Source organism: Melopsittacus undulatus, chromosome 5 (assembly GCF_012275295.1).
Source record: "Melopsittacus undulatus isolate bMelUnd1 chromosome 5, bMelUnd1.mat.Z, whole genome shotgun sequence".
Classification (NCBI taxonomy): Eukaryota; Metazoa; Chordata; class Aves; order Psittaciformes; family Psittaculidae; genus Melopsittacus; species Melopsittacus undulatus.
In genome coordinates, this window is record NC_047531.1 from 48572007 (window position 1) to 48597417 (window position 25411).

The window sequence follows — 25411 nt, forward strand, 5'->3', positions numbered from 1 at the left end:
ATCTTCCAGCTGGAGCTCTGCAAAGCGCTTCACAAAGGGAGTGAATCACAGGGCAAAGAGAAAAGGAAGGTTTAAGGCCAGATTTAAAGAAGGAAGTGACTCAGCTGCCAGGAGGGCTGGCTGGGAGAGCTCTAGACAGGCAGGGCAGAAAGAGCAATTGCTTCTCTGCTCAGAAGGGCTGTGCTGAAGTGCTGTGGCTGACTGAGTCAGTCAGGGAGGAGTGTGTCTGGGGGGATGTTGATTACCAGCAGGGCAGCTCCCAGTTGGATCCAGCAGATGCTAAGAAGTCAGTAAATACAAGAGAGGATGGGGATAATTCTGTGGTTCAGAGCAGAGGGACGCTTCTGGAGAGGAGAGGCATAATTGGAAGAGCAATGCTCACCTTCACCCGTGGTGAATAAAGCAGAGTAACTGCACTGAAGAGGATAGCTACTGGCAGCTCCCTCTCGAATCTGCCAGTGTGCACAGGTCCTGTCTATGCCACTGAGGTTTTAATGGGTCCATGAACTCACCAGTCATAGCCACAGCTGTGCCTGGGCAATAGCTTTTTAAAAAGGCACAAATACATCAATAAAGACAACCCATCTCCCCTTTCTGGGGTGCCTGTGGGAATGCACTGATGGAGTATCTGGGCATTGACCTCCCAGCGCCTCATTAGGAGCCAGAGGTCTCACTCACCTGTCTGAGCTATGGCACCACGTGCCAGGATGTCCTGATGCACGGAGACCAGGGAAGAATGGGCAAAATGCAGTCACACAGGTGGGTGAAGATCCCTACTCATAACTCCAACCAACGTGATGAACCCCATGGGAGCCTGCCTATGTAAGCAAGGTGCTGCCAGCTCCCTGGGTTACCAACAGGGCATGAACCCTGTGGTGTGCAGACACAAGCCCATTATCAAGTCCATTATAAAGCCACCTTGCCACTGACTGCCCACAAGTCTGTGAAAAACACAGTGCAAACAGCTCAAATTATCTCAAGATGTGATACATTCATGTAAGAGATGCTCAAAAACCTCGAGAAAAGAGACCTTAGGACTGGCACATCAAAGAAAGTGGGGCCGTCAGGCAGACAGTGGCTCGATGCACTGCGGAACTTCAGACCTCCAGTACAGGACTCTGATCTCATTTGGCAGAGAGGAGGTTTGGAGACCTTTGGCTTGTGTCGATAACATTAAATACTTACAACGCATGCCACTGAAAAGCTAAAAAATGTGCTTGTCTGGAAAGCTCATTTAGTCATCACTAACAAACAGCAGCAAGTTTTCTCCCTGAGACACAGGGAGGAGAGTGGTGAGCTATTAGAGCACAGCAAGCTTGCCTCCCACACCACCCCACATGCAGCCAAGCTCACAGAGCTGTGGCTCTGGATCTGCTCCCCACAGAGCCGCTGATGGCTTTTACCAATAAACCAGACAGAAAGAGGCAGCAAAGAGGAAAGAGGACAACAATGCTTTGCTTGTCACTACATGTCTGGGGGAAAAAAAAAAAACAACTGTCTTTTTTGAGCCAAATCCTGCTGTTGGAGCAGGCTGAGCTGGGATGCCTATGAAGTAACTGGGAACAAATGCATGAGTCCATGACCTGGGGCACCAGCATTGCTCTAGCAGAGAGGAGGACACGTCCAGCCTATTTAACCTTCCCCTCTGCACAGTATCCACACTGGGAAGCTCAGAAGATGCCCTGGTTACTACATCCATCCTGTTTAAGCACGGAACTGGATAATTCCTCCTCTTTTATCCTATCACCCTATCAGCTGACTGTGAAAGAACAGCTGTAAGAGCTTGCTGCAGCAGTTGTGGGTGGCAATATTAACACCACAGGAGCAAACCAAAGTTTGTTTTCTTGCTGCAGTTTGATGTTGGTGTCCTGGTTTGAGCAGTACCAGTCATTTTTTCTCCTTCTTGGTAGCTGGTGCAGTGCTGTGTTTTGACTTTCCGGCTGAGAACGGTTGCTGATAGCAAGTATGTTTTGAGTTACTGCTTGGGTGTTTGGTTTGCTCAAGGCCTTTTTCTGAGCTCATGCTCTGCCAGGGAGGAGGGGAGGCCGGGAGGAAGCAGAGACAGGATACCTGACCCAGGCTAGCCGAAGAGGTATTCCATACCATAGCACATCATATCCAGGATGTAACCGGGAGAGACCCAGAAGGGCTGGAGCTCTGGGGGGATGGAGAAGGTATCGGTCGGTGCTCGGTCGGGCAGGGTGGGGTGAGTTATGGGTCGGTGGCTGGTGAGGTGTTGTATTCTCTTCACTTGTTATTTGCTTTATCATCATTATTTGTAGTAGTAGTAGCAGTAGTGATTTGTGTTATGCCTTAGCTATTAAATTGTTCTTATCTCAATCCGTGGGGGCTACATTCTTTGGATTCTCCTTCCTAACTCTCCGGGAGTTGGGGGAGCAAGGGGGGGGGGGGGGGTGGGGGGGGGGGGGGCTAGTGAATGAACGAGCTGTGTGTGGACTTGATTTAAACCACAACAGTTGGAAAACACTGTGCCAGGATGTGAGAGGCTGAGATCTGGAGCGAAGCCAGGTTCCTTTCAGACATGGGCGTTCACACACAAAGTGAGCTGGTGCGCATATTTTTCTGTAGGAGGGGGAAGAAAACCTGGCATAGGATATAATAACAATATTTACCTAGCCATAGGGGTAGTTTACAGATAGGCAAGAGGGAACAGGGAACAACAGTGAATCTTCTGAGGGAGATGGTGCTTCCAGCAGAGGGTTAGTTGGTGAGCAAGCAACTTTGCTTTGTAGACACAAGCGGTCTCCTGACTTAAAAGCGTTCTTCAGCAGAGATCTAAAGGAATTCCCCCACTCCTGGTGAATACACTTGAACTGCGAGGGGAATTCCTCTGAAGCAAAGCTGAAGGTTTTCAAGTTGCTGGAGCAGAGATGAGTGGACGATTGATCTGAAAAGAGGTGAAGACCTGGGTGTGGAGTGCAGGGCTGTTTTTTCTTGAATGTCCATCTGATGAAAGTCTGTGGCAGGACTCAGGAAAGGTTCCTCCACATACTTCAGCACATACTCTGGGAAAGCTTGCTCCATTTCACCTTACCCAGTTCAACCCAGCCTAGACATTCTGGGACATGGACCTACAAGGTACGAGACACTGCTGGGAAATACAAAAGCCAGCTCTGCCCAGTACCTGTGGAAGGTACATGTCATCTTGGTGGCTATGCTCCAGACTCTCAAGCGAGGAAGTCTGGTAGGATTCATCAGTTAGACTCTTCTCTGATCACATTGTGCTTCACTTGCCTTTTGTAATAGGTTCCCCCACTCCCACATCATATCTCTCTGGACTGCTCAAAATCCAAATCCATTAGTTCCCTTTACTGGCTTACAGATGTCCCACCACCTCCATGTTGGTGCCCTCTACAGAGGTAACAAGTCAGACTGCTTTGCTTTGTTTCTCAAATCCCAAACAGCACTTTGGGTTTTCCTTCCATTGATGTTACCCTCACCAGCTCTGCCCCATTAGGTTTTAACCTAAGTGTGCCAGGCCCTCAAATTCCTCTACCACAAAGACTCAAAACCAAAAGCTCACCACATTAGGCAGAAAGGTAAAACACTTATTGTTCTGGGCTTGGTGTCTGCCTCTTAATACACATCTCCCCAGCAAGCAGAGAAGCCACACTGTTCACGCAACAAGGGTGCTGTCAAAGCCATCCCTCTGAACCTTTTCTATCCTTGCCTAGGTGTTTCCACTACAGTTCTCTGGCATAACTCACTTTTGTCAGCTGCCTCAAAATGGATTAAATGCCACTTGAGAGAGTCACTCCTAGATGATTAAGTAGCATACACATAATTAATACTAGTCAACAGCTGCAAAGGTAGGGAAGCCCCAGAGGTTGGAGATATAGTTAGAGGCAGTGAACTGCACAACAAAATGGGTTTTGTTAGTGCCAGGCTCATGTCCTTCCACTGCAAATACAAACGGAAAAGAATTAATCACAGGTAAGGCACAAATGGACCCTTCAGTTCACTTCTGGGAAAGCTGCCAAGCCTCCCTTTCAAAAGGCTCTTTATACCACAGCTGAGCATTGTATGTAAAGAGCTCAGATCCCCAGGCACAGTCTAATCCCTGGGTGAGAGCCCAGAAAAGGGCAGGTGTCACATCCATGGCATTTATTTACTGTAAATGAAGAAACCGCTCCTGCCTCTGGCAGGGAATCATTTTAGAAGGCAGACAGAGGGTAAAAAAAGAGTCAAACCTGTGTTAGTACAAAGCTGAATCTGCGTTACGAAAACACGAGACAGAGTTAAGAGTTATTATTAACATGCCACTCGGTACCTGGCGTTCGCATCTCACATGGGGAATGCACGATGTACATGTGTGGATAACTTTCGTCCTGGTTATTCTGAACTGTTTAGACACAGAAGTACTACAAATGACAACGGGCAAAGTTACAGATCACTGTAATTTCTTCAGAACAGTGAAACCTGCATTCTGAAACCACTCAAAATCCCAGCCAAAAGATCAATCACTGAGCACAAGCTGGGCACTAGCTGACACACAGAAGGGCATTAGCCACTCCATGGAACCCATAAACAGGCACTTTAGCATCCTGGAATGTCTTCAGGGTTATTTTTTAGTGCAGGTTTTGGTGTGTCTGTCTCTTCTATGGGAAATCCACATTTTACTTCAGTTAAAGTGTTTCAGTCATCAGCCAAAATACTCAATTTTCAGGTGTTATTTTTTTCAAGAAAGGTAAAATATGCAGAGAACAAACATTCTAATAAAACCTGTTATTAGAGTAAACCCTCAATTTTCTGTTGAAAGGCAGTTTAAACAAGGAAGTTTTACGTTTCACCCAGCATAGAGGGGTCTTTCCTGGTCTGTCTCTTGGCAAAAGAAACATACACAACACTCTCCTAGGAAAGGGCTTTCCTGCAGGAGCTGATTAAAACCCAGTGGCTGCCCAAGTGCCATACAGGGTTCACCCTAAGCCTTTCTGCAGAATGGGGTAGTCTGGCTTCATACAGCAAAACACAGCTTCACTCAAGCCTACCTTAAAATATTAATTTCAGCCCATCATGAAGCAAGGGACAAAAAGGGGAATTTTCCAGCTTCTTCTTCCAGTGCCACTTCCCAGGTCACGTGCAGACCTTGGGGGAAAGCTGATGTTTGCTGACCACCATGTATGACCTGAGTCTGTTGACATTCTCCAAAGAACCTCTCCCGACATTTGTTTTAGAAGGATTAAATCCAATAAAGAAACAGGATGCCCATCTCAAGTCTCAGCTTCTGAACATTCTGCTGCAGCAGAGCAGGCAGGTGTTTCAGCCTTTCCTGCTGCTTTCTGTTTGCTGGAGACATGAAAGGCAGAGGCTACATGCTGCTCTTTGTGAAAAGATATATTAACTCCCCCCCGCCCCCCAAAGTTTACTTTCTAAGATATTTTGGATTCCAAGTGGCTAAGTTAATGCTTAAAAGAGTACTTGAGCTTTTAAACTATTCAGGCTAGGTTTCTCAAGATACCCACACGCCTCTTGGAGTTTTAAAACCTGGTTACTGTTTTGAATTGTTTTTTGTTCTCAATGACTGTCAACACCAGACTGCTGACTGTTACTCAAAAAGCTTAGCCTTCCAAAAGAGCTGGTGCACTCCTGTATGTTCTTTCAGCTGCCTGTAGATACATCTGTAGAGGTTGGGAAACTCTGCAGGAACTGTAAATCCCGAGGAAACATCTTTGCAAAGTAGTTTCCTGCATCTTTCAACAAGCCTGGCTGCACAGCGTGAGCAACACCTCACTAATGGGCTAGGTTTTAAATAAATGACCTTGTCACTGACACAAACTGATGGGAAGAATGAAGAGAAAGCTGCAGAACGCAGTGGAGGCCATGGTGATGAAGGAGCTCTCCCATGACTTTCCAAGGTGATTTTGTCTTGGACAATACACTGGCAGGAATACTCATAGTCCTAAGCCAAGTTTTCCTTGTGCGAAACACCTCCAGTGTGAGGCAGAGTTTCAGACAATGCTTCAGCATGTGCACTCAATGCATGTGGGGACTATCACATGCACTTTGGCAATGTGTGCCCACAAAGGATCCAAAGTAGTGGCAAATAGCAGCTCCTCACCCATGCCACGGGCAGAGGAAAGGGAGAAAGTTGTAAGAGAGATTATTTGGAATTAAAAAATTGTATTCTTTTTTCCTCAAAAAAATAGGCCAAGGACAATCCGATGTAAACTGCTGCATGCAGAAAAAGCAGTGGATGGAACTGGCTCATAACCTCGTACACCAGCAACAGTGCTGGCTCCTCTGCATGGATGGAGCTGTGTGATTTTAATGACAATTCGAGCTCATGCAGAGCTCCAGAGTGGAAATCTAAACCCAACCTCCTCTATAGGCCAGATGTGTTTAACTTCCAAGGTTGTGGTTTTGAGTCCACTCCCTTTTCAGGTTGTGGAAACGTCACAATCACACTGAAACAGCTCCAGGATTTTCATAGAGAGAGGACAAAGGAGCATCCCTGCGCATTCAGTACATTGTTCTCAAGAGTTTCTCCCTGGAAAAATGGAAGAGCTGACCTGTGAGTTCCCACCTTAGGCACTATAAGCCCACAGATCTGGGTGCAGTCTCCACACAGCTCTTTTGAAAGTGTCTATTTGGGGTGGGAGGGAGAAAGGGGCAATCTCAGACCGCTGGCCAGCCCTCAGATACATGCACTCATCATGCAAATACAGTCCTATGATATGAGGCAGGAGGTCAATCCAGCTCAGAACCAAGCTCAGGAAATACAAACATCAAACTCAGCTGGAGGCAAAGCAGAGCTTCCTATGAGAAGTCTGCGGGGCATCCTTCAGGCCATGAAGAGCACAGTACAGATACCAACAGGCAGGAATCCAGCTGTATCTTCCTATCCTTCTTCTATAACAAGATCTCCAGTGTCATCTTAGCTTTGAGGGACTCAGTTCTGTTCTGTGCAGCAGCTGAAGTTTAGCTCAGGGCTACTCACTCCTAGAAGTGTCTCTCCAGCTTTTATCTCATGCAGCCCTGTCCAAACCACTTTAACAGACTGTGTTTGTGTGCTTGCCTGCCAAAGAAATTCAGTCCATCCCATAATGACAGCGCCTTTCCTCCTCATTTGGTGGCACAAATTCACCACCACATCATTGACATTCTTAATGTCAGACCTTCCCTGGTTTGAGTTTTGCTTGCTTTTAGGAGTGCCTTAAACTGAGCTCTCCATGTCCTTTCCACTGATATTGCTTTCTCCAAAATACCTTGTCTCTGGTCTTTGGTTTGGTAAAGACCCAAGCTCACTGCACAACAGCAGGAACCATGAAGGGAGCAAGTGCAGAGCCAATTGTCTGCCTGTTCATGCAGCTCTGCCTCACCAGCATGGAAATATTGCCACTTCTCTGCTCTCCACCCAATTCTCAAAGGTGCAGCTAGTAAAGACATTTAAAGGCATGAAAGGAAATGAAAGCACTCTGTCCCACTGGAAGCCACCGGGAGCTGGGTATTGAACCTTCATTTGTGCTTTTGGAAGTCTTCCTCCAGGGCTTTAGTGCAGCAGTGAACAACCAATGTGCAATCTATTCACTGTTCTTCCCTGCTTATTTCACAGCTTGAAAAGAAACAATGAAACTATGGCCTTCAGCTCAACCACTTTTGCCTGATTTGCCAATTTTTATTGCTGTTCTGTGTTCCAGCATCAGGACTTCTCCTAATTTCACTTTTATTTCTACTGTCAGTGTTCCAGCACATAAATGGGAGCAAAGTGCCACCCTGCAGGACACCAGCATCAGTACTGGCTGGTGCAGGACTCCCATTTAAACTCTCCCATCTGGACGTGCAAGAGCATTTGGTCTGACTGCACAAAGCAAATGTGGGGCAGAAGGTGTGCTTCCTACTCTGTCTGGCTTATCGAGGTTGTCACAGCTTCTGAGGCCAGGACTGTCACTTTATGAGGCCCTAAGAATATGCCTGTTTAACTACCCCAGTTTCCCTGTTTGCAGAGGGAGGTAAGATCTTCCTCATTGTCTCAACTCATTAATATTTGCAAATTGCTCTGAGAATATGGGATAGTTGGAACTATTTCTAGGAATGAAAAATGCTGATTCTATTAGGTGCAAGTTGCCATGCTATTAAAATATACTGAGCATCACAATATGTAGCAAATGGGACATCTTGTTTTACATCAGCCAAGAAATGCAAAGTGGCTTTGTGCTTCCTAGTTGCTTATTTTATACTTTTTGCCCTGAAAAACTCATTAAGGAAGGGTATTGAGCCAGACTGAGATGTTTAGCAAGAGTCGTAATCTCTCTCAAAGTTCCCAGCCCACAGGCAAAAGGATGTACATGTGGGTAAATCCAGCTGCTCTCCCCTCAGCTCCACAAAAGGCAGGGCTTTACAATTTGCTGTTGATAAAGAGGGATGTGAACCACAGTTACCACCCTTCTGCACCTCTTAAAGGAGATTTCCAGTCTGTGAGTATACATAAAGAACAGCCTTTCAAGAGAAGGGGAACAGAAGATCCTTTGACTCTCAGCTTCATTCTACAGAGTGACCAGGGAGAAATTTTATCGGCTCATTCTCCTACAAATGGATCTATCTTGATTTCTTCCAAAGGGTTTACATATAGTCTGTCCTTATTTCTGTCTGGGAGAGCTTTGTGAGAGGCCATTTGGACAAGACCACTGCAATAATTCATGCTATTTGCAGACAATCTGTAAACCCTTACAGTGTCCCAGAATGATTAATTATTTTTCTAAGCATATGAAGCAGTATGTGTGTGTTTGTGAATATGCATGCTCAAGAAGAGGGAAGAAAGGCAGCTTCCCTAAGGCCCAAAGACAGGAATAAAGATCAGCACAGATTTCTTCTTTGTCATGTAGGGGTTTTCTTTGATACTTCAGTTCTTTCACCCTGCCACATTTTAGGTTTTAAGTGAACCCAAAGCAGAGGGTAGCAGTCTTATTTGTTTGTAGATGTCTTATAATAGACTCAGTAGACATAGTCTAACATGTTCCAAATGTTTTATCCTGTAAGTCATTTATTCTAATAGTGATCACTGGCTTTGGCTTCAGCTACCCAGGAGAAGTGCAATTAATGACACCCCTCAACATAGATAACAAGGCTTAAACTGAATCTCCATTAAGTTTTCAATATGATTAATTTTATATCAGTTTTCAAAGCAAACAGCACCTTGCTGGTAGTTCCTGGATGACCAAATATTAACCCAAGTGAGTTCAGAACAAGGAACCTGCAAGTCCGAGGATTTGGAATGATTTCCTAAAAGCTATTTCAAACATTCTCCATAAATACCTATCCAATACAAACTAATCCCAAAGGGAAGACTTGTGGGAGCAAATATCAGAACAATTGCTGGAACAAATGTTGAGGATTTGCTTGGACTGTAGTCCAAGCCCTCTTTTGCAGCAAGATACAAGAAATAAATCCATGGAGGCTTTTACTAGCTATATTAAGTCTGGAATCTTTAGTATTGAGTGCTTAGACCAGAACCTCTCCCCTTTTCACATTATTTAGGTTATTGCTGCAGATGCTAAAAATTACTTGCTCCTTGCTGTTACATGCAGAGTTGGGTGAGAAATGTTATTTATTTCCCAGTTCAACAATCAGAAAACCATAGCAACATGATGCATGAGAAAAATAAGAGCAATCAAACCTTTTTGATGCTTTTCATCACTAAAATGATTTTCTGGCAACAGTAAAGTTGACTGGGCATTCCTTGGGAGCAACTGATTGTCAGGGGACCAGTAGAGAATGATGGTTATAACAAGTTTTAAAAGGAAGCGTCCATCCTTCACCAGGTAAGACAATTTCCTCTCCTTGCCCACCCCATGATCATCCCCTTTGCTGTGGTACCTCCCTCAAAAGGTTTTGTTAGTCTAATTTGTCTGGCTAAGAAAATGTCAGCTAAGAATAAATCTGGGAAGGCTGCAAGTACAAACACTCACACAAAGGATTTAAAAAACCCTATCCTGTTCTGTGCTTGTAGAGACCAGACTCCCTACATATTTAAGAGTCCAAATCCCACATGAAGGGAAAGTCACGTGCGAGGTTAAACAAATCCAAAGCAAACATGAATATTCGGTTTGTTGTATGGTCCCGTAAAACAAGCTGGGTAAAGTTACTCTTTGGTTGGTTTGGTTTTGTTATCTACATCTCCTGCCATACCACAGTGACCCATCTGATGTTAATGTCACCACTATGCATCAGCTTCTGTTGTCTCTCCAGCTTATTGCCAGCATCTGTATTAAGCTGTTCTAGCAGGAGATGTGGTTAGCTTATTTTTAACCCATGCTTCCACTGTGAAACCCCCCCTAGATATATAATACTACTACTAATAATAAAATAAGAACTCTAGACAGTCTAAACAACCTTTGGGACAGCTGTGCAAAACCAAAGTTGCAATGGATGGGAATGAAGCTGATTTCTTTAAAACGTACAATTTATCCTACCTTGCTGGCTTTAAGTATCTCAAACATCAGAGGCAACCCTTGTGTGATGAGCTCCTCTGTGTACTCTTCTTCCTGGATGGACTTAAATTCCTTTAGCAGACACTGGATGAGAGGTCGTCTGTGCTGCTGGAAGGATGTGCGCAAGGACTCCAGCCATGTGTGCAATGTCCAGGGAACACCTATAGACAGAGGACAAAGCTTGTTTCCAGCTTTGGAGAAGAAAATGCCCTTCTGCTTTTTTACCTTTACTTATGCTAAGATTTTAAGCAAAAGCTGCCAAATAACCCTAGAAATCAAATTCCTATTTTTTTCCCTGATTGAGAAGGCTGGTGGTTATCAGGACATCCCAGACCTATTGCACAGAGGCTTTCCTCCAAATGCTAGGAGAAGACTGTGGTCTCTCTGCTCATCTAGCCTTCAGCTTCTCTGCTGAGACTGCCAATTTGTGGTAATTGCTGTGGTGCTCTGTGATGCGAAAGCCTTTTGGAAACGAGATTTACACTAGCTCATTTGTTTGAATGTAGCCCTGGAGAGCAATTAAATGGCAAAAAAAACCCAATTTTGGCCACTACCCACCTGGATTCAGACTGGTGGTCTCCAGATTAAAACTTTCTTTAGCGCTACTTCATGTCCTCTCCTGATCATTACTGTTTTCCCTAAACAGCACTTGGTGAGTTCAGCAGATCAGCCTTTTCAAGTAGTTTGTTGTGGCAGAACTACTCTCCAGGAACTTAAAGGGAACTGCTCCCATGCAGTGAGTGAGAAAGCACATGGAGCTAATGTACCTCTGCAGGCATTAGGCTGGATGTGACCTAGTTTCTGCTCTTGCAGAACAAAGCGGGAGGAAACGCAAGCCTCTTGTTTGGCTGCAAAAGGTTTTTACTTCCATTTCAGTGTATGTCCAGTGCCTGGAGAGCAGCCCTGTTGCTCTCCTCCCTTTCATCACCAGGGATTGCCTGCTTAGCCCACTCAGTGAGCCACTCCTCAGACTGACCCACGCCACACATCTGAGAGCTGGAGCATGGCACTAGGCAGAGGCATGCCAGGCACTCGGGTCTCTCTGAATGCACATTGATGGGGATGGTAAACACAGTCCAGACTAATTCCCTTCCGTGCTACCCAACCACCCTCCCCACAGGCAAAAGCAATTCCCAGCAGGCTGGTATGATGTTCAAGCCCTGCTTTGGCAGAGTTGGCACAACAAGAAGTCAGTTCCCTGCCCATACCCTCAGAGGCTCACCAACCCCAGGAAATAAAGATGTATTAATGCCTTACAACAGAGTAGGAAAGAGGAGCTGTTAGAGATGGCCCAACCACTGAGCCAAACACTGCCTCAGAGCCTTATCTAATGCTCTACCATGCAGCAGTGAAGATGGCTGCCAGTAGAAATCACTCTGTCCTGCAGAAATGTGCCAGTAGCCCCTGAATTGTGCATGCTGTAGAGCTGAAATGGGCTGTGCACCTGACAGATCCCACATCACCTGCTTCCACAAGAGCTGAGGAAGGTGAAACCGTGGTTGGTTTAAGCAACAGCCCATCAATAGATGCGTTTCTTTCAGCGATCCTTTCCCGGAGGGAGAGGAGAGAGGGTGCTGGGACTGACCTATGCTCCGTATGTCAATGGTCACATCCACGTAGCCGTGCTCGGCACTGTGGTACATGGCCTCCTTCAGGGCTTTCAGCTTGGCTTTGCTGTTGCGGCTGGCGCAGAGTGGAGCTGCTGCTGAGTCAGGTAAGTCCGTCCCCTCAGCCAGGATCTCCTCCAGTGACAGAATATCACTCTTCTCCTTCTCTGGCTGAGCAAGCAGCTTGCGAAAGACGTTCCTGTCAATCACAGCATGACAGACAGGAGAGAGGGAAGGAGAAGGCAGGAGAGCAGAGTCAGTGGCTAGGCTTTTGTTGTGCCCAGCGTATTTGCTGCAATATGGCAAGTTAAAACACCTACCCAGGATATTACTCCAATTAATGGCAGAATCAGCTGAGAGCAGACTAGAGACAAGCACAGCTCCTGCTAGCCCACCTGCACTGCCTGGGCCACGTCTGCTGTTGTGACAGGAACCATATAGATGTTGCACAAGTGGCATCGTCTCACAGGAACAGAGACCCATGAGCTAAATGTAACTCAAGACTTCTCCCCACAATCAGGGAAGGCTGAGGTGCCTCTGGACAAGCTCTCAGGACTTCCACCATGGAGGACACTTGAGAAAGGAGCTGCCTGGAGCTACTGAAAGCACCACCACTTGATTAACACACAAAGCGGTCTGGGAAAGCTGTAGCAACTAGACATTGAACAAGGCCAGTCAGGGCAGGTTTGAGCACACCTGAGACCACTCTGCAAAGTAAAGTGCCATCAAATACCAAAGCCCAAACTCAGAGACTTGGTGCCCTTAGGTTTGTACCAGTTTAACCTCATCAATCTCAACGGAGTCACTTCGTTTTGCAGCTGTGAGAAAAGAAACCAGGCTGGGCCCCATCCCACTTTGCTTGTACTCCAATGTCCTCCCTTCAGCTGCTCAGACCCCAGCATGGGGTGACAGCAGAGCATGGCATGTCCCAGACAAATTTAGGGCAGAAAGGGGAGGAGGAGGGAGTGTGTGTGAGCACTGTACAAACAGGAACATAAGAGCCAGGGCCTGTGATGTGCACAGCCAGCAGCCAAGCCGAGGAGAGCCCCAGGTCCTCCTCAGGCACATGGCTCCCACTCATGCCAGCTGAATGTGAGACTCCAGTAACCAAACTGTCCTCTCTGTCCCGGGGATCCCCCACAGGCTCCAGATGGGCAATGTTGTACAAACCCACCCTGACAGGCCATTAGCAAGTTGTTAAGACTGGCAGCTCATCTCTAAGCAAACAGATGGTAGTTGCTGTCTCTAACCTGTATCTATGTTCCTCTGGATGGCTACAATCAGAAAAGTAGGAACGTGAAGATCATAATACTAATCAATTACACTGCAGTCAACTCCTGAGTGTTGCAAGATCATGCATGCCAGGTGCTCATTTCACTGCTTTTTTTTTTTTTTAGATTTACAGCATACATACAACATTAAGACATACAGGACTTTACAGTAAACACAGATGCAGAAACTGTATTCAACAAAAATTAGGGCTGCAGCAGTACAGACATGATTCGCTCAAACCTGAGAAATATATATCAAGAAATTCAGAAGGAATGCTCTTGGCATTCCTTTCTATCATCACATCAGCTGCCATTTAACAACCGTTGCATTGCAACACAGCATGAGGACTGCCCTTCCTCTTTTGTTTCAATCACATAGCAAAAAGCAGCTTGTACCACCAACTGGTTAAAATCACATGCTACCAAAAAGCCTTACATCTCTGCTCAGTTGGTGGCATGTTCAATTGTTCATGCAGAACTTGCACCCATCTGCTCAAACCGGATGTCCAGGCAAAAAAATAAGCACTTGAAAGATGCCACTAGACTTGTTCCCACTCTACCTGTGTCCATGTGCAGCAGCCTGACTGAAAGAGTTCATGTCACCTTGTGGAGTCATGGAAATGCCATTCCTGTACATTGTTCCTATCATGGGGTCAGCTCCTCGCTCCAACAGCAAACTGACCAGTTCAAAATTTCCTGCAAGTAAAGAGATTCAGTTTTACTTCTTTTACAGTCCAGTGTTTATTCCCCTAAATCACAGATCCTAACTGAAGAATTTATTACAGTGGGAGGAGAAAGTCCTTACCAGCAGCTGCTGCCAACTGTAAAGGAGTTTCAGAGTAATTTTCTTCTCCATGCTCCAAGGAACCTTCTACTTTTGCTCCAGCATCCAGCAACAGCTAGAAAGAAAATTCACTGTTTAGAGCAACTGGGGGTATCACAGTCTTCAGAATTCATGAACAGTGACGAATGAGAGTCTAATGCTTCTTGTTATCTGCAAACCAGATATGATGGAGACAAGTGACATGCAAATTCTGCCCATTGTTTCACACAGGCGAATTCATTCCTTTTTTCGCTCAGTTTATGCTGCCAGACACCAGGAGCAGTAGTGTCCAACTTCAGAGCCAAAAAAGTGTAACCCAGTGTTTCTGAATGGGAAATGGGGTAAGGTCAGTGTTAGGAAGTGATGCATAGAAGATGGAAGTACTGAAAATTAACCCAACAAGCATCCTTCCTTCATGGTCTTCTAGAAGCGCAGCACCATCCTAAAACGGGTCATATTTCAATTTTCTCCATCTTTATATATAGTCATGGCCAAAAGAAAGGCAATTCTTAAGAACCAATTGCAGCAATCAGTCCAAAAGTTGTGATCTGCATCAGGGACACTTGTACATACATAACAACAATGCAGAAAACAAAAACGGCCAAGCTGAGGAGGATGGAGCCTGTGCTCCAGCCCTGTCTTGGCCATTTCTGTCTTGAGACCTTCACAGTTTTGATGCTTCATTAAGTGTGCCATAGACACAGCTGTTTTGAAGAATAAACCATCTCAACTTTCAAGATGCCAAAGCACAGAACCAGCATATCCCACATGACACCTCGATGGAGTAAGGAGAGTGAGTGATTCTCCCCATTTGGAGCAGCACAAGGGCTGTTGTCCACCTCTTCCCCACCAAGGCAGCAGTTTTGTATTTGCTAGAACATTATAGTGTAAGAAAGTGTAATGAATGAATAAACAAACATATAAAACAAGTGGTCAGGAAGGAGCACAAGGAGTTGTCAGACTTTTTTTGGTGCAACTTTGCTTTAAAATCGTCCTATTTAAACCTCATATCGGTTAAGGTTTGAACACTGTATTTGCTATATAATAGGTCTATTATATATCAGTACACTCTAGAAGAAGCAGAAGTAACCAATATAAGTATGACAAAAGGATACTGGTTTGAGATGGATGTAATTAGAACTGAAAAGGAGAAACAAAAGAATGAGATGCAGGTAGGGAAATACAATAATACCTGAACTACAGGAATATGTCCATGCAACACAGCAAATGTCAGAGCTGTCCAATGGCGGGTCTCAGGGTGGACGGATGGGTATTTATGAGCAGTACTGACAACCTACAAACAAATTAAAGTTATTTTTTTTAAAAGAGCTATACGTAATAAAATTCAACCTGCCTGAAAGCCAGGCATGTGAGGGAGTGAGAAAGAAAACCTGGGAAAGGTGCTTTATGAAATTATTGGCTTCATTTTTTTTCCTGCAAAAATTTTCTCAATATTAAATCTGTGCTGATTTGACAGCTTGAATAGAGTTCATACCAAATGAAGTCTTTTTACCAACTACTGTAGCTCCATCTAAACCACTGGCCACCGGATTCTTTTGCACAAGGTCAAAAACATCCACAGCTGGTTACAACAGCACACACTGGGGAAGCAGGGATGGATCAGGACACTTACAGCTAAGGACCGCTCCCACTGACTTCTCCAGGCCATATATAAACAGCCCTGGGTCTTGGGATTGCTCCAGGCCCAAAGAAATTCTTTCCACATAAATCACTATCACTTTTGTCACTGCCGTCATGAAAGACACATCACAAGCCCTACCCTAGATTTCACAGGCATGCTTCTGGGCTCCCCCTCTGTTACCAGAGGGAAAAAGACAGCTGAGAAGTGATGGGGCAGAGTGGCACTTCAGAAAAGTTTTAAGAAAACTCCTTTTACTGCCTTCTGCCGTCTGAGTTGAGTTAAAAGAGCAGAGTGGTGACAGATAAAAGAGATGCAAACTACATCCTTGGAAAACAAAATGGTATTTTTCAAATTGCTCCTTCCGTTTTCTACATGTTAGTGCCTGATGCATCTAATGCAGACACTGGGGAAGACAAATAATCACTCTTTGCTTCAGTTTCCCTGTCTTAAAGATGGGGGTATTAATATTGATGAGGTCCACAGTGATGGTAAAATCTAATGAACGTTTGCAGTCCAAGGCTGTACACTCAGATGGAGTGTGACACTAAAATTCAAGACCTTATTATTCATCTTCAGAGGAGGACTAAAATCAGAGTAAAAGATGCACCATCTCTGTTTCATCAGCCACCTATGCTTTCACCACCTCATCTAAAGCACGTTTATCCACGTAGGGGAGCAGGAGCAGTTATTAAATGCTTAGTTGCATTAGCAGCTCACATTTCCAAGCGCCACATGCAGTGTTTTGCTAGAAGCACACAACCAGGCCCTCAGTCCCAAGGACAGGGATGAGGGCAAAATCTGAATAGCCCATGCAGATCCTGCAGTTTGCCAGAAGGGCAGATCTGCACCAGCACCTGGGTGTTATTGCAGAGATTTGCCAAAGAGAAAGCTCAAAGTGCAACAGAAGAGTGCTGGCCTCTGAGAAACGCTTCTTTAGGTCTGTGTTTGCTCAGAAGAAAGAAGATTGAGCAGCTCGAGCCTTGGGGTTTAGCCTGGGGAGCAGAGCAGCAGAGGATGAGGATGGGCAGGATCAGGATTTAGCAAATGTATTCCAGCTCCTCCTCAAGCACAGATTCTCACCACTGTTCAGGGCCAGCCCACAGAAAGTGGCAAAGAAAATGAAGTCATTTTAACTCCTTTGCTCTTTTTTTTTGGTTAGAGTTCCTTCCATTTGACAGGGTGTTTGCAAAAGATCTGCTGTTGACCAGGCTTTTAAGGCCTCCATTGAGATTTGCTGAGCAGCTACAGGTCCCACTGACTCCAGAGCAAACTGCAGCATCTCAGCACATCTGGAAATGAGTCCATTTTTTGCTAAAGATGGGCAATCAGAAAGGGAGGCACCCAGCATTTGAGGCTACTTTTGGAAACATATATATATATATCACTGATTTGCAAAGTGGGAGGGGAAAATGGTGCAGGCACCTGACAGAGTATTTATTTTTGTTCGTGGTTGATTTGCCTTTTTTTCCCCCATAATTGCCCAATTTACACAGTTGGTTGTGGTGTGCACAAATCATCTTATAATTGCACACCATAATTATTCACAGTTCTTGTCCCAAAGTGTTTTCATTTGATTTTAGAGCAAACACTCTACAGAAATGAATCAGGGAGGTTCATATTCGTCACTGGAGCTGTTCTCTCAGATGTCAGCAGTTTCAGGAAGACAAAACTGTTTAAATTTGCATTTGATTCAAGTCTGGAAGATTACTGGAGCAATTGGGAGAACTGCTCCTAATGAGAACTTGTCCTAGGAACCAAATAATGCCACTCACCTCTGAGCCACAGACAGGGTTAAAGGAGAGACCAGTCTCTAGGCCCATCCAGTCCCTGGTGTGCCTATCGAGAGTGCTAACAGGGATTCAATTTTTCAATTATTGCCAGCTCTTGAGGGTGGTGTGCTTGAATTTGGGGAACTGAAATCATCAGATGATTTCACATAAGCCAGCAAACAGCAATCAGATAGTCAGGACTATCAGTCTCTTACAGGTGACATCCATTTCTACTTTGAAATTATATTTTTCAGAAGTGCAAAACGTCTGGCTGAAAGCAGTGACTACAATTTATCAACTCATTCAAGTCCAAACAGAACAGATGGAACACAGATAAGTGAAGCAGACAGCTTAATTTACTCATGACCTCAACAAATTGAAACTGGAGTCATTAACAAATAAATAATTCTTCTGTAGATATTCAAATGGCTCTTTAAAAATGTACATACCTGCACTGCGCAGCGTTGGACCACAATCAACACATTGTGTAAGTGGACAGATTGTGTAAGTTTGTGATGTGCATCCATCAAAGAGACGTTGATATTCTGGAAGCTTCAAACTCCTCATCCAACAGTTTTTAGCCTAAGGCACTTTGTCAGGCAAAGCACTGGGACCTACATTGCGCTTGTGTGCTGGGGATGCTTAGTTGGAACATCCCAATGTGCAGAAATGCTCAAGCTTTGGCAGATTATCAGATGGATATTTCTTTTACCCTCTTCATTTTTATTTAGCTGAGATTCAGGGAGTCCTTCCAATATCATTAGGGCCGTGCTCCGTGCTAGTGCTAATGCTTGCATTCATTTCCAGTGCACAAACACAGCTAAATCAATATTACCTGTGGGATATGTACGATGACTTGACCACTTCTGTGCAGTGAATGCCAATGTTAATCTAATGCAGTTTGATTTTACTATTCATTTCAAGTGGTGCTGTCCAGGGTAAGACACATTTCTTTTTAATTCTTGGGATTTTCCCTTCAGTATGGTTTCAGGGGGTAGTTTAAGATGTTAACAAATAATAGAACAAAGATACAACCAACAAAAGTCCTCACCTCAGCATTCAGATCTGCTCCAGCATCTAGCAGCATCTGCACCATAGCCTCATCACCCCTGACACAAGCATACATCAGTGGAGTCATGCCCTAGTCATTTGTTGGAGTTAAAAAACAAAGGAATTGAAAATTTTAACAAAAAACTTTCTTTGATTTTTTTAAACAATTATTTAAGTATATATAATCAAGACTAACAGTATGCATTTAACAAAAGCCATTACCTCTATTACAGACATGCCCCTCAGACCATGGCAACCATTTTTGTAAAATCTCCATTTTTGTTGTCATGTTGACTGGCTTTGGGTTGGTTTTTTTTTTTCTTTTCACGTTATTCTCAGCATCCTCAACATGGTGACTGAAACTAAGGCTTGTCAGCCTCCCCCCAATCTTTGTATAATAAACTGAACATCTCTGTCTTTGGGGCCCCAGCAGAGAAATGTTTTTATCAAAGCAACCAAATTTCCACTGGTATTTAGAAAGACAATAATTCTATTGAGTTTTCTATAATAACAGTTGCGTAAAATCCAACTTCTTAATTACTGAAAGACCCTTTAAAAACATCCCAAGCTCCTCTTAAGATAGGTTGAATTTGGGCACAGCTTTTCAGAGTGGATACAGTTAAGGAGCTAGAAATGTAAAGGCTTTGTATAGCACTCCCTAGCAAAAAAGGACTTAATTTTAACTGAAATGCCAAACAGCACTGTTGCAAGTTGCGGCTTCCAGGAAAACATGGCCCTGTTTGGAGAAAAAGCAGATTAAGTAGCCCTTTGCTACAGAACCACCACAATGCAATTTGCATTAATCTGAAATACCTGATACAGCTGATCACCATTTCTCCCTTAAGATAAGTATTACTGTGGCTGTGGTAATGAGTCCGGAGAAAACCATGAGAAAAAAAATCATTAAATCTACTGTAAATTATAACAGAAAAAGCTGCTTATTAAATACAGTCGGGGGGTGTTAATCAACAGCCACCAGTTGTTTTGCAGTAGATCTACCACAGCAAGCAGCTACCTCTGATGCATGTTTATAGCCTACCTCGAGCTCCCCTGGTAAATTTGCTGTCAGATGATAGCCTGTCTGCTGCTCAACCTGAGTGCTGCCATTTTCCAGAGAAACTGGAGGTGCCCAGCATGGCCAGACACAGCACCACAACACAGAGGTCTTCTTAGCAAGAGCCCAGCACCACTGTTTTTGCTGAACTACCCCATTTTTCTGATTGCATGCAGAGATAAAGGTTGAGGGTGCTTATGTATGGAAGGGCTGCTCTTCTAGAGAAAATGTAAATTAAGGTTTGTCCTTGTAAGGTACTTTATCCCCCCTGCAACAGGCTGAGCATTTCGTAGGATCAAATCTGCCGTGTACTTATGGAGATACAGAATAAGGGAACAGGTGTTTAGGGCATCATGCCATTATTAAGAAGAAACAAGCTCACCCCAGGCAAGGAGAGTTCTTTAGTGACTTCAAGTTACTTGCAAAGAGAATTTGAAACTGCTTCAGCTATAGTCAGTGGTAAAACATTTCCTTTGGCAGTCAATAAATGCTACAGGAACCATGAGAATTACAAAAATAGTGTTTGGGCCTTGAAACATGGGGACAGGATGGCAGCTTAATATTAAATACACGTTCCTTCAGCTGTTTTTTCAATTTCTCTAAGTGGCGTCACTGCATAATTAAATCAAGTGTTTAGCATAAGGGGTCTAATCAGATCTGAAGAGAAGTATTTGAAAGCCCTGCCCCCACAAGATGCAGCACATGGAAAGCCATGGCAAAGAGCCCCGCAGTAATACCCAGAGGAAAGGATCTGCCTGGGGACCACAGGGGGATATTTTGGCCCTGATGAAGCTGAAGGACTTAAAAGGGGCCCGGAGTGTCATGCTGCAGTGTCAGGGTTTTAAGGAGTTAATGAGGTTTCTGACCTCCCTTTCCCTTGCATTGCTGTCCCTGCTGCATCTGCCTCTGCCAGCATCCCCAGCCTTGCTCTGCAGTTCAGCCTTGTGCTACAGCATCATCCAGCCCCACCCTCTTTGCACGTGGGAGGAATGGATTTTTAATGAGACCGTCATTAGTGTTCAATGCACGCACAAGGCGGTAAGCACGTGTACGATCAACACAACAGCATTTGGCTTTTGGCAAAATAAAAAATCACCCTTTCTCTTTTAGCCTTGTATCATTTAGGGCTCTGTCATGCAAGATGTGAGATCCTACAAGATGTGAGATGTTTAAGCACAGGCTTAACTTTCACTCAAACAGGATGCAAGCATGTGTTCAGTGTTAAGCATATGATTAGGTACTTTGATGAATCAAGCCAGAGTGTTCCCAGGTTTCCGTCTGGAGGAAAGAGGAAATATGGTGTGAAAAGTTTCCAGGTTCAGACTAACTTAAAGTAATAATAATATTTAAAAGTATAACGTATGGACTTTGGAATGAACAGTCTGGTTTGGGGTTTTGGGTTTTTTTTTGGTGGGTACTTTCCTTTTCGATTGTGTAGAAGACAACTTCCTTCTGCAAGCAATAAAGGAGCCGATGAGGAGAGGTGCCCTGCTTGACCTCCTGCTCACCAACAGGGAAGGGCTCATTGGAAATGTGACTCTCCAGGAGAGTCTTGGATGCAGTGATCACGAGATGGTCGAATTTGAGGTCCTCAAGACAGTGAGAAGAGCGTGCAGTAAGCTCACTGCCCTGGACTTCAAGAGAGCAGACTTTGGGCTCTTCAGGAACCTGCTTAGCAAGGTTCCATGGGATATAGCCCTAGAGGGCAAGGGGGGCCCAAGACTCTTGGTTAACATTCAAGGATCACCTGCTACAAGCTCAGGAGTGTTGCATCCCGACTAGAAGGAAGTGCAGCAGGAGGGCCAGGAGACCTCCTTGGATGGATAAGGAGCTGCTGAGAAAAATTCACAGGAAAAAAGAGGCTTATAAAAGGTGGAAGTAAGGACAGGTGGCCTGGGATGAATACAGGGATGTTATCAGGGTAGTTAGGGACCAAGTTAGGAAAGCTAAGGCCCAATTGGAGCTAAACTTGGCAAGGGATGTTAAAGATAATAGGAAGGGATTTTATAGGTATGTAGCAGCTAAAAAACAGACTAAGGACAATGTAGGCCCCCTTCAGAAACTTTCAGGAGAACTGGCTACACAGGACTTGGAGAAGGCTGAGGTTCTGAATGGGTTCTTTGCCTTGGTCTTCACTGGCAAAGGCTCTGACCGCAGCACCCGAGTCTTGGAAGGCGGACGCAGGGACTGTGAAAACCTAGACCTTGGGCCCACTGTACAAGAGGATCTGGTTCGAGACCATCATAAGAACCTGAATGTACACAAGTCCACGGGACCTGATGAAATCCATCCGTGGGTCCTGAAGGAGCTGGCAAATGAAGTTGCAAAGCCACTGGCCATCATATATTAAAAATCATGGCAGACAGGTAAAGTTCCTGATGACTGGAAAAAGGGAAATATAACCCCCATTTTCAAGAAGGGGAAAATGGATGACCCAGGGAATGACAGACCAGTCAGTCTCACCTCTGTGCCTGGCAAAATCTGAGAGCAGATTCTCTTGGAAGGCATGCTAGGGCACATGAAAAAGAGAAATGTGCTTGGTGACAGCCAGCATGGCTTCACTAGGGGAAAATCCTGCCTGACCAATTTGGTGGCCTTCTATGACAGGGCTACAAAAGTGATGGACAGGGGTGGAGCAGTTGACGTCATCTACCTGGACTTGTGCAAAGCGTTTGACACAGTCCCACATGACATCCTTGTCTCTAAATTGGAGAGACATCAGTTTGATAGGTGGACCACTTGGTGGATAAAGAACTGGCTGGATAGTCGCACTCAAAGAGTTGTGATCAACGGTTCAATGTCCGGCTGGAAACCAGTAACGAGTGGTGTCCCTCAAGGATCGGTGTTGGGACCGGTCTTGTTTAATATCTTTGTTGCTGACATGGACAATGGAATTGAGTGTGCCCTTAGCAAGTTTGCCGATGACACCAAGCTGTGTGGTTCTGTTGATATGCTAGAGGGAAGGAATGCCATTCAGAGGGACCTTGACACACTTGTGAGGTGGGCTGATGCCAACCTTATGAAGTTTAACCATGACAAGTGCAAGGTCCTACACCTGCATCAGAGCAATCCCAGGCACAGCTACAGGTTGGGCAAAAAGGAAATTCATGGTAGTCCTGCAGAGAAGGACTTGGGGGTGTTGGTCAATGAGAAAATGAACATGAGCCAGCTTCAGTGTGCGCTTACAGCCCAGAAAGCCAACTGTATCCTGGGCTGCATCAAAAGGAGCATGACCAGCAGGTCAAAGGAGGTGATCCTGTCCCTCTGCTCTGCTCTCATGAGACCTCACCTGGAGCACTGTGTGCAGTCCTGGTGTCCTCAACATAGAAAGGACATGGAACTGTTGGAACAAGTCCAGAGGAGGCCACGAGGATGATCAGGGGACTGGAGCACCTCCTGTATGAAGACAGGCTGAGAAAGTTGGGGCTGTTCAGCCTGGAGAAGAGAAGGCTGCGTGGAGACCTCAGAGCAGCCTTCCAGTATCTGAAGGGGGCTATAGGGATGCTGGGGAGGGGACTATTCATTAGGGACTGTAGTGACAAAACAAGGGGTAACGGGTTGAAACTTAAACAGCAGAAGTTTAGACTGGATATAAGGAAGAAATTCTTTACTGTTAGGTGGTGAGGTACTGGAATGGGTTGCCCAGGGAGGCTGTGAATGCTCCATCCCTGGCAGTGTTCAAGACCAGGTTGGATGATGCCTTGGGTGATATGGTTTAGTGTGAGGTGTCCCTGCCCATGGCAGGGGGGTTGGAACTAGATGATTTTGAGGTCCTTTCCAATCCTAACTATTCTATGATTCTATGATAAATCCATAATATTGACTCAGACTAAAGCTACTGAACAGCAATATAACTCACATTCCTGCAGCAGCTTTCATTTCAGAAGACCTAAACCTACTGAGACTCCAGCACCTGACCTAAGCAACCACATCAGGGGGCAGCAGCCACCTGCTTCCTGCCAAAGAGGATGCTCACAGCTATAGGAATACACAGTGACACTTCCATCAGGGGTATAAAAAAAATCAGGGGGCTCTGTTTCAAAAGGGAACAGTAGTATCCATGGCCATCATTTCCCTCTGGGAAGGGGGAACCACCGCAATAAGTCCAACAGACTGCTGCTGGTAGGTAGCTGGCTTATCCCAAGCCACAACCACCACCTCAATGGAGGAGTAACTCCAGAAAAATCTGGGCTTCTCGATTGGTTGATGTTGACCACAATGAGCAACAGAGACACTTTCACATCTGGAAGGTCAGTTCAGACTGGGCTGAGCTCAATTAAAGACTGCCAGCAATTAATTGTTTCCTGCTGAGGGTTCAGTGGTGCACATGAAATGCATTTTAGATCCCAGGGCAGTGTTCAGTGGAAGGATGTTCACCTCAAAAGCCCTGCCCTACAACACTGGTCACGGCCCTGAAGCAGCTTTAGGTATTCAGATCAACACTAAGCTCTCTTGAGATCTTTTGGCTTCACTAGACTCAGTTCACTGTTAATATTTCAGGGGATGCATCTGCCTTCATGCTGAGTTACCTCAGTACCACCCAAACATCAATGCAATTCAAAACTATCCAACTTAATGCAGATGTTCACCTGGTAGTGCTTTAACTCAATGCAGAGTAATGCAGGGAAAGCACTAAGGTCCTGTCTATGTTTAGCTGAAAGCTGGGGCTCATTTTCTGTGATAAGCAGACAAAACCCTTGCATTTCAAAGTTGGTTCTTGAAATTTCTATCTCGTTACCTGTTCACTCATGCTGTTAATCCCATCCGGCCCCAGCAAGGATATGGCTTGTTTAACCAGATCCGTTCGGCCACAGTTGAGCATCCGGAAACCCAGGTCCTGCTTGAACTTCGCTTCAGTGGCAACTGCATCCAGTTTCCGAGATGCACAAAAACAGTCGTCGATTCTGTGGATGTGAGAAATAAACTCCCTGAGAGGACAGTCAAAGGACAGACCTCACTGTCCCCAGGAAAATAATACTTTGCTTTGTGTATGAAGGATGTAGGTCATGCACACATTCATTCTCCTTTGACCTGTAGGTTCAGAGAAGTAATGAATGGGAAATGCTAATGCAAGATAATGGAGATTGCCCTTGGTCTACCTTTCATGGGACAAGTTACACATTTTATAAAAAAAATGGGGAAAAAAGGCACAGCTTTCACTTTATTCTGTTTCCCTGTTAAAGCAATGCACAGCCAATTCTCACTGCAAGTTTTGTTTCTGCACAGCAGAAAGATCCAGTCTCCCTGATCCCTGAAAAGTTTCAGTGGCTTCAGTAAGCTTTGAACTTACATTAAATGGGTGTATAATCATTGACAATACAACAAAGAGAAAATAATGTCACTTCAAACATTGTCAAGGATTTTACCAGCACAGCCCCAGTAACAGGGAAGGCTTTTTGGAGCAGAAAGTGCAACGTGCCAAATCCCAGAATGGCTGAGGTTGTAAGGGACCTCTGGAGGTCATTTGGTCCAATTCCCCTGCCCATGATATCCTTTAGATCAGTGTATCATGCAATCAAGGAGAAGGCAATCTTGCCAGGTAATGGTGGCAAAACACCACAAATCCTTTCTGGCTGTGTCTAACAGATGAGATGTCATTCTATTAAGGTCTTATGCAAAAGATTTCCAAACTGTAAACTGCTCAAGACATCAATTTCAAATGGAAGAAGGGCTTATTTAGCCAAGATGTGAATCTCAGAAATTCAAATCTGATATTTATCCAGCTTGGCTTCATTTTATTAAAAGAC

General features: G+C 44.9%; 1 protein-coding gene across 3 annotated transcripts in view; it reads right to left on the bottom strand.

Annotated features, from left to right (window-relative positions):
* Positions 1-25411, bottom strand: part of ABTB3 (ankyrin repeat and BTB domain containing 3) — a 173777-nt gene that overhangs the window by 12049 nt on the left and 136317 nt on the right. For all 3 annotated transcript variants that reach the window (XM_034062953.1, XM_031050035.2, XM_013129373.3), the window contains exons 5-11: positions 24403-24568; positions 18612-18701; positions 15342-15443; positions 14132-14225; positions 13887-14022; positions 12034-12254; positions 10431-10609 (exon numbers count right to left, since the gene is read on the bottom strand). In XM_034062953.1, the coding sequence (XP_033918844.1) occupies positions 10431-10609; positions 12034-12254; positions 13887-14022; positions 14132-14225; positions 15342-15443; positions 18612-18701; positions 24403-24568 (988 nt within the window). The remainder of the gene's footprint in view (positions 1-10430; positions 10610-12033; positions 12255-13886; positions 14023-14131; positions 14226-15341; positions 15444-18611; positions 18702-24402; positions 24569-25411) is intronic.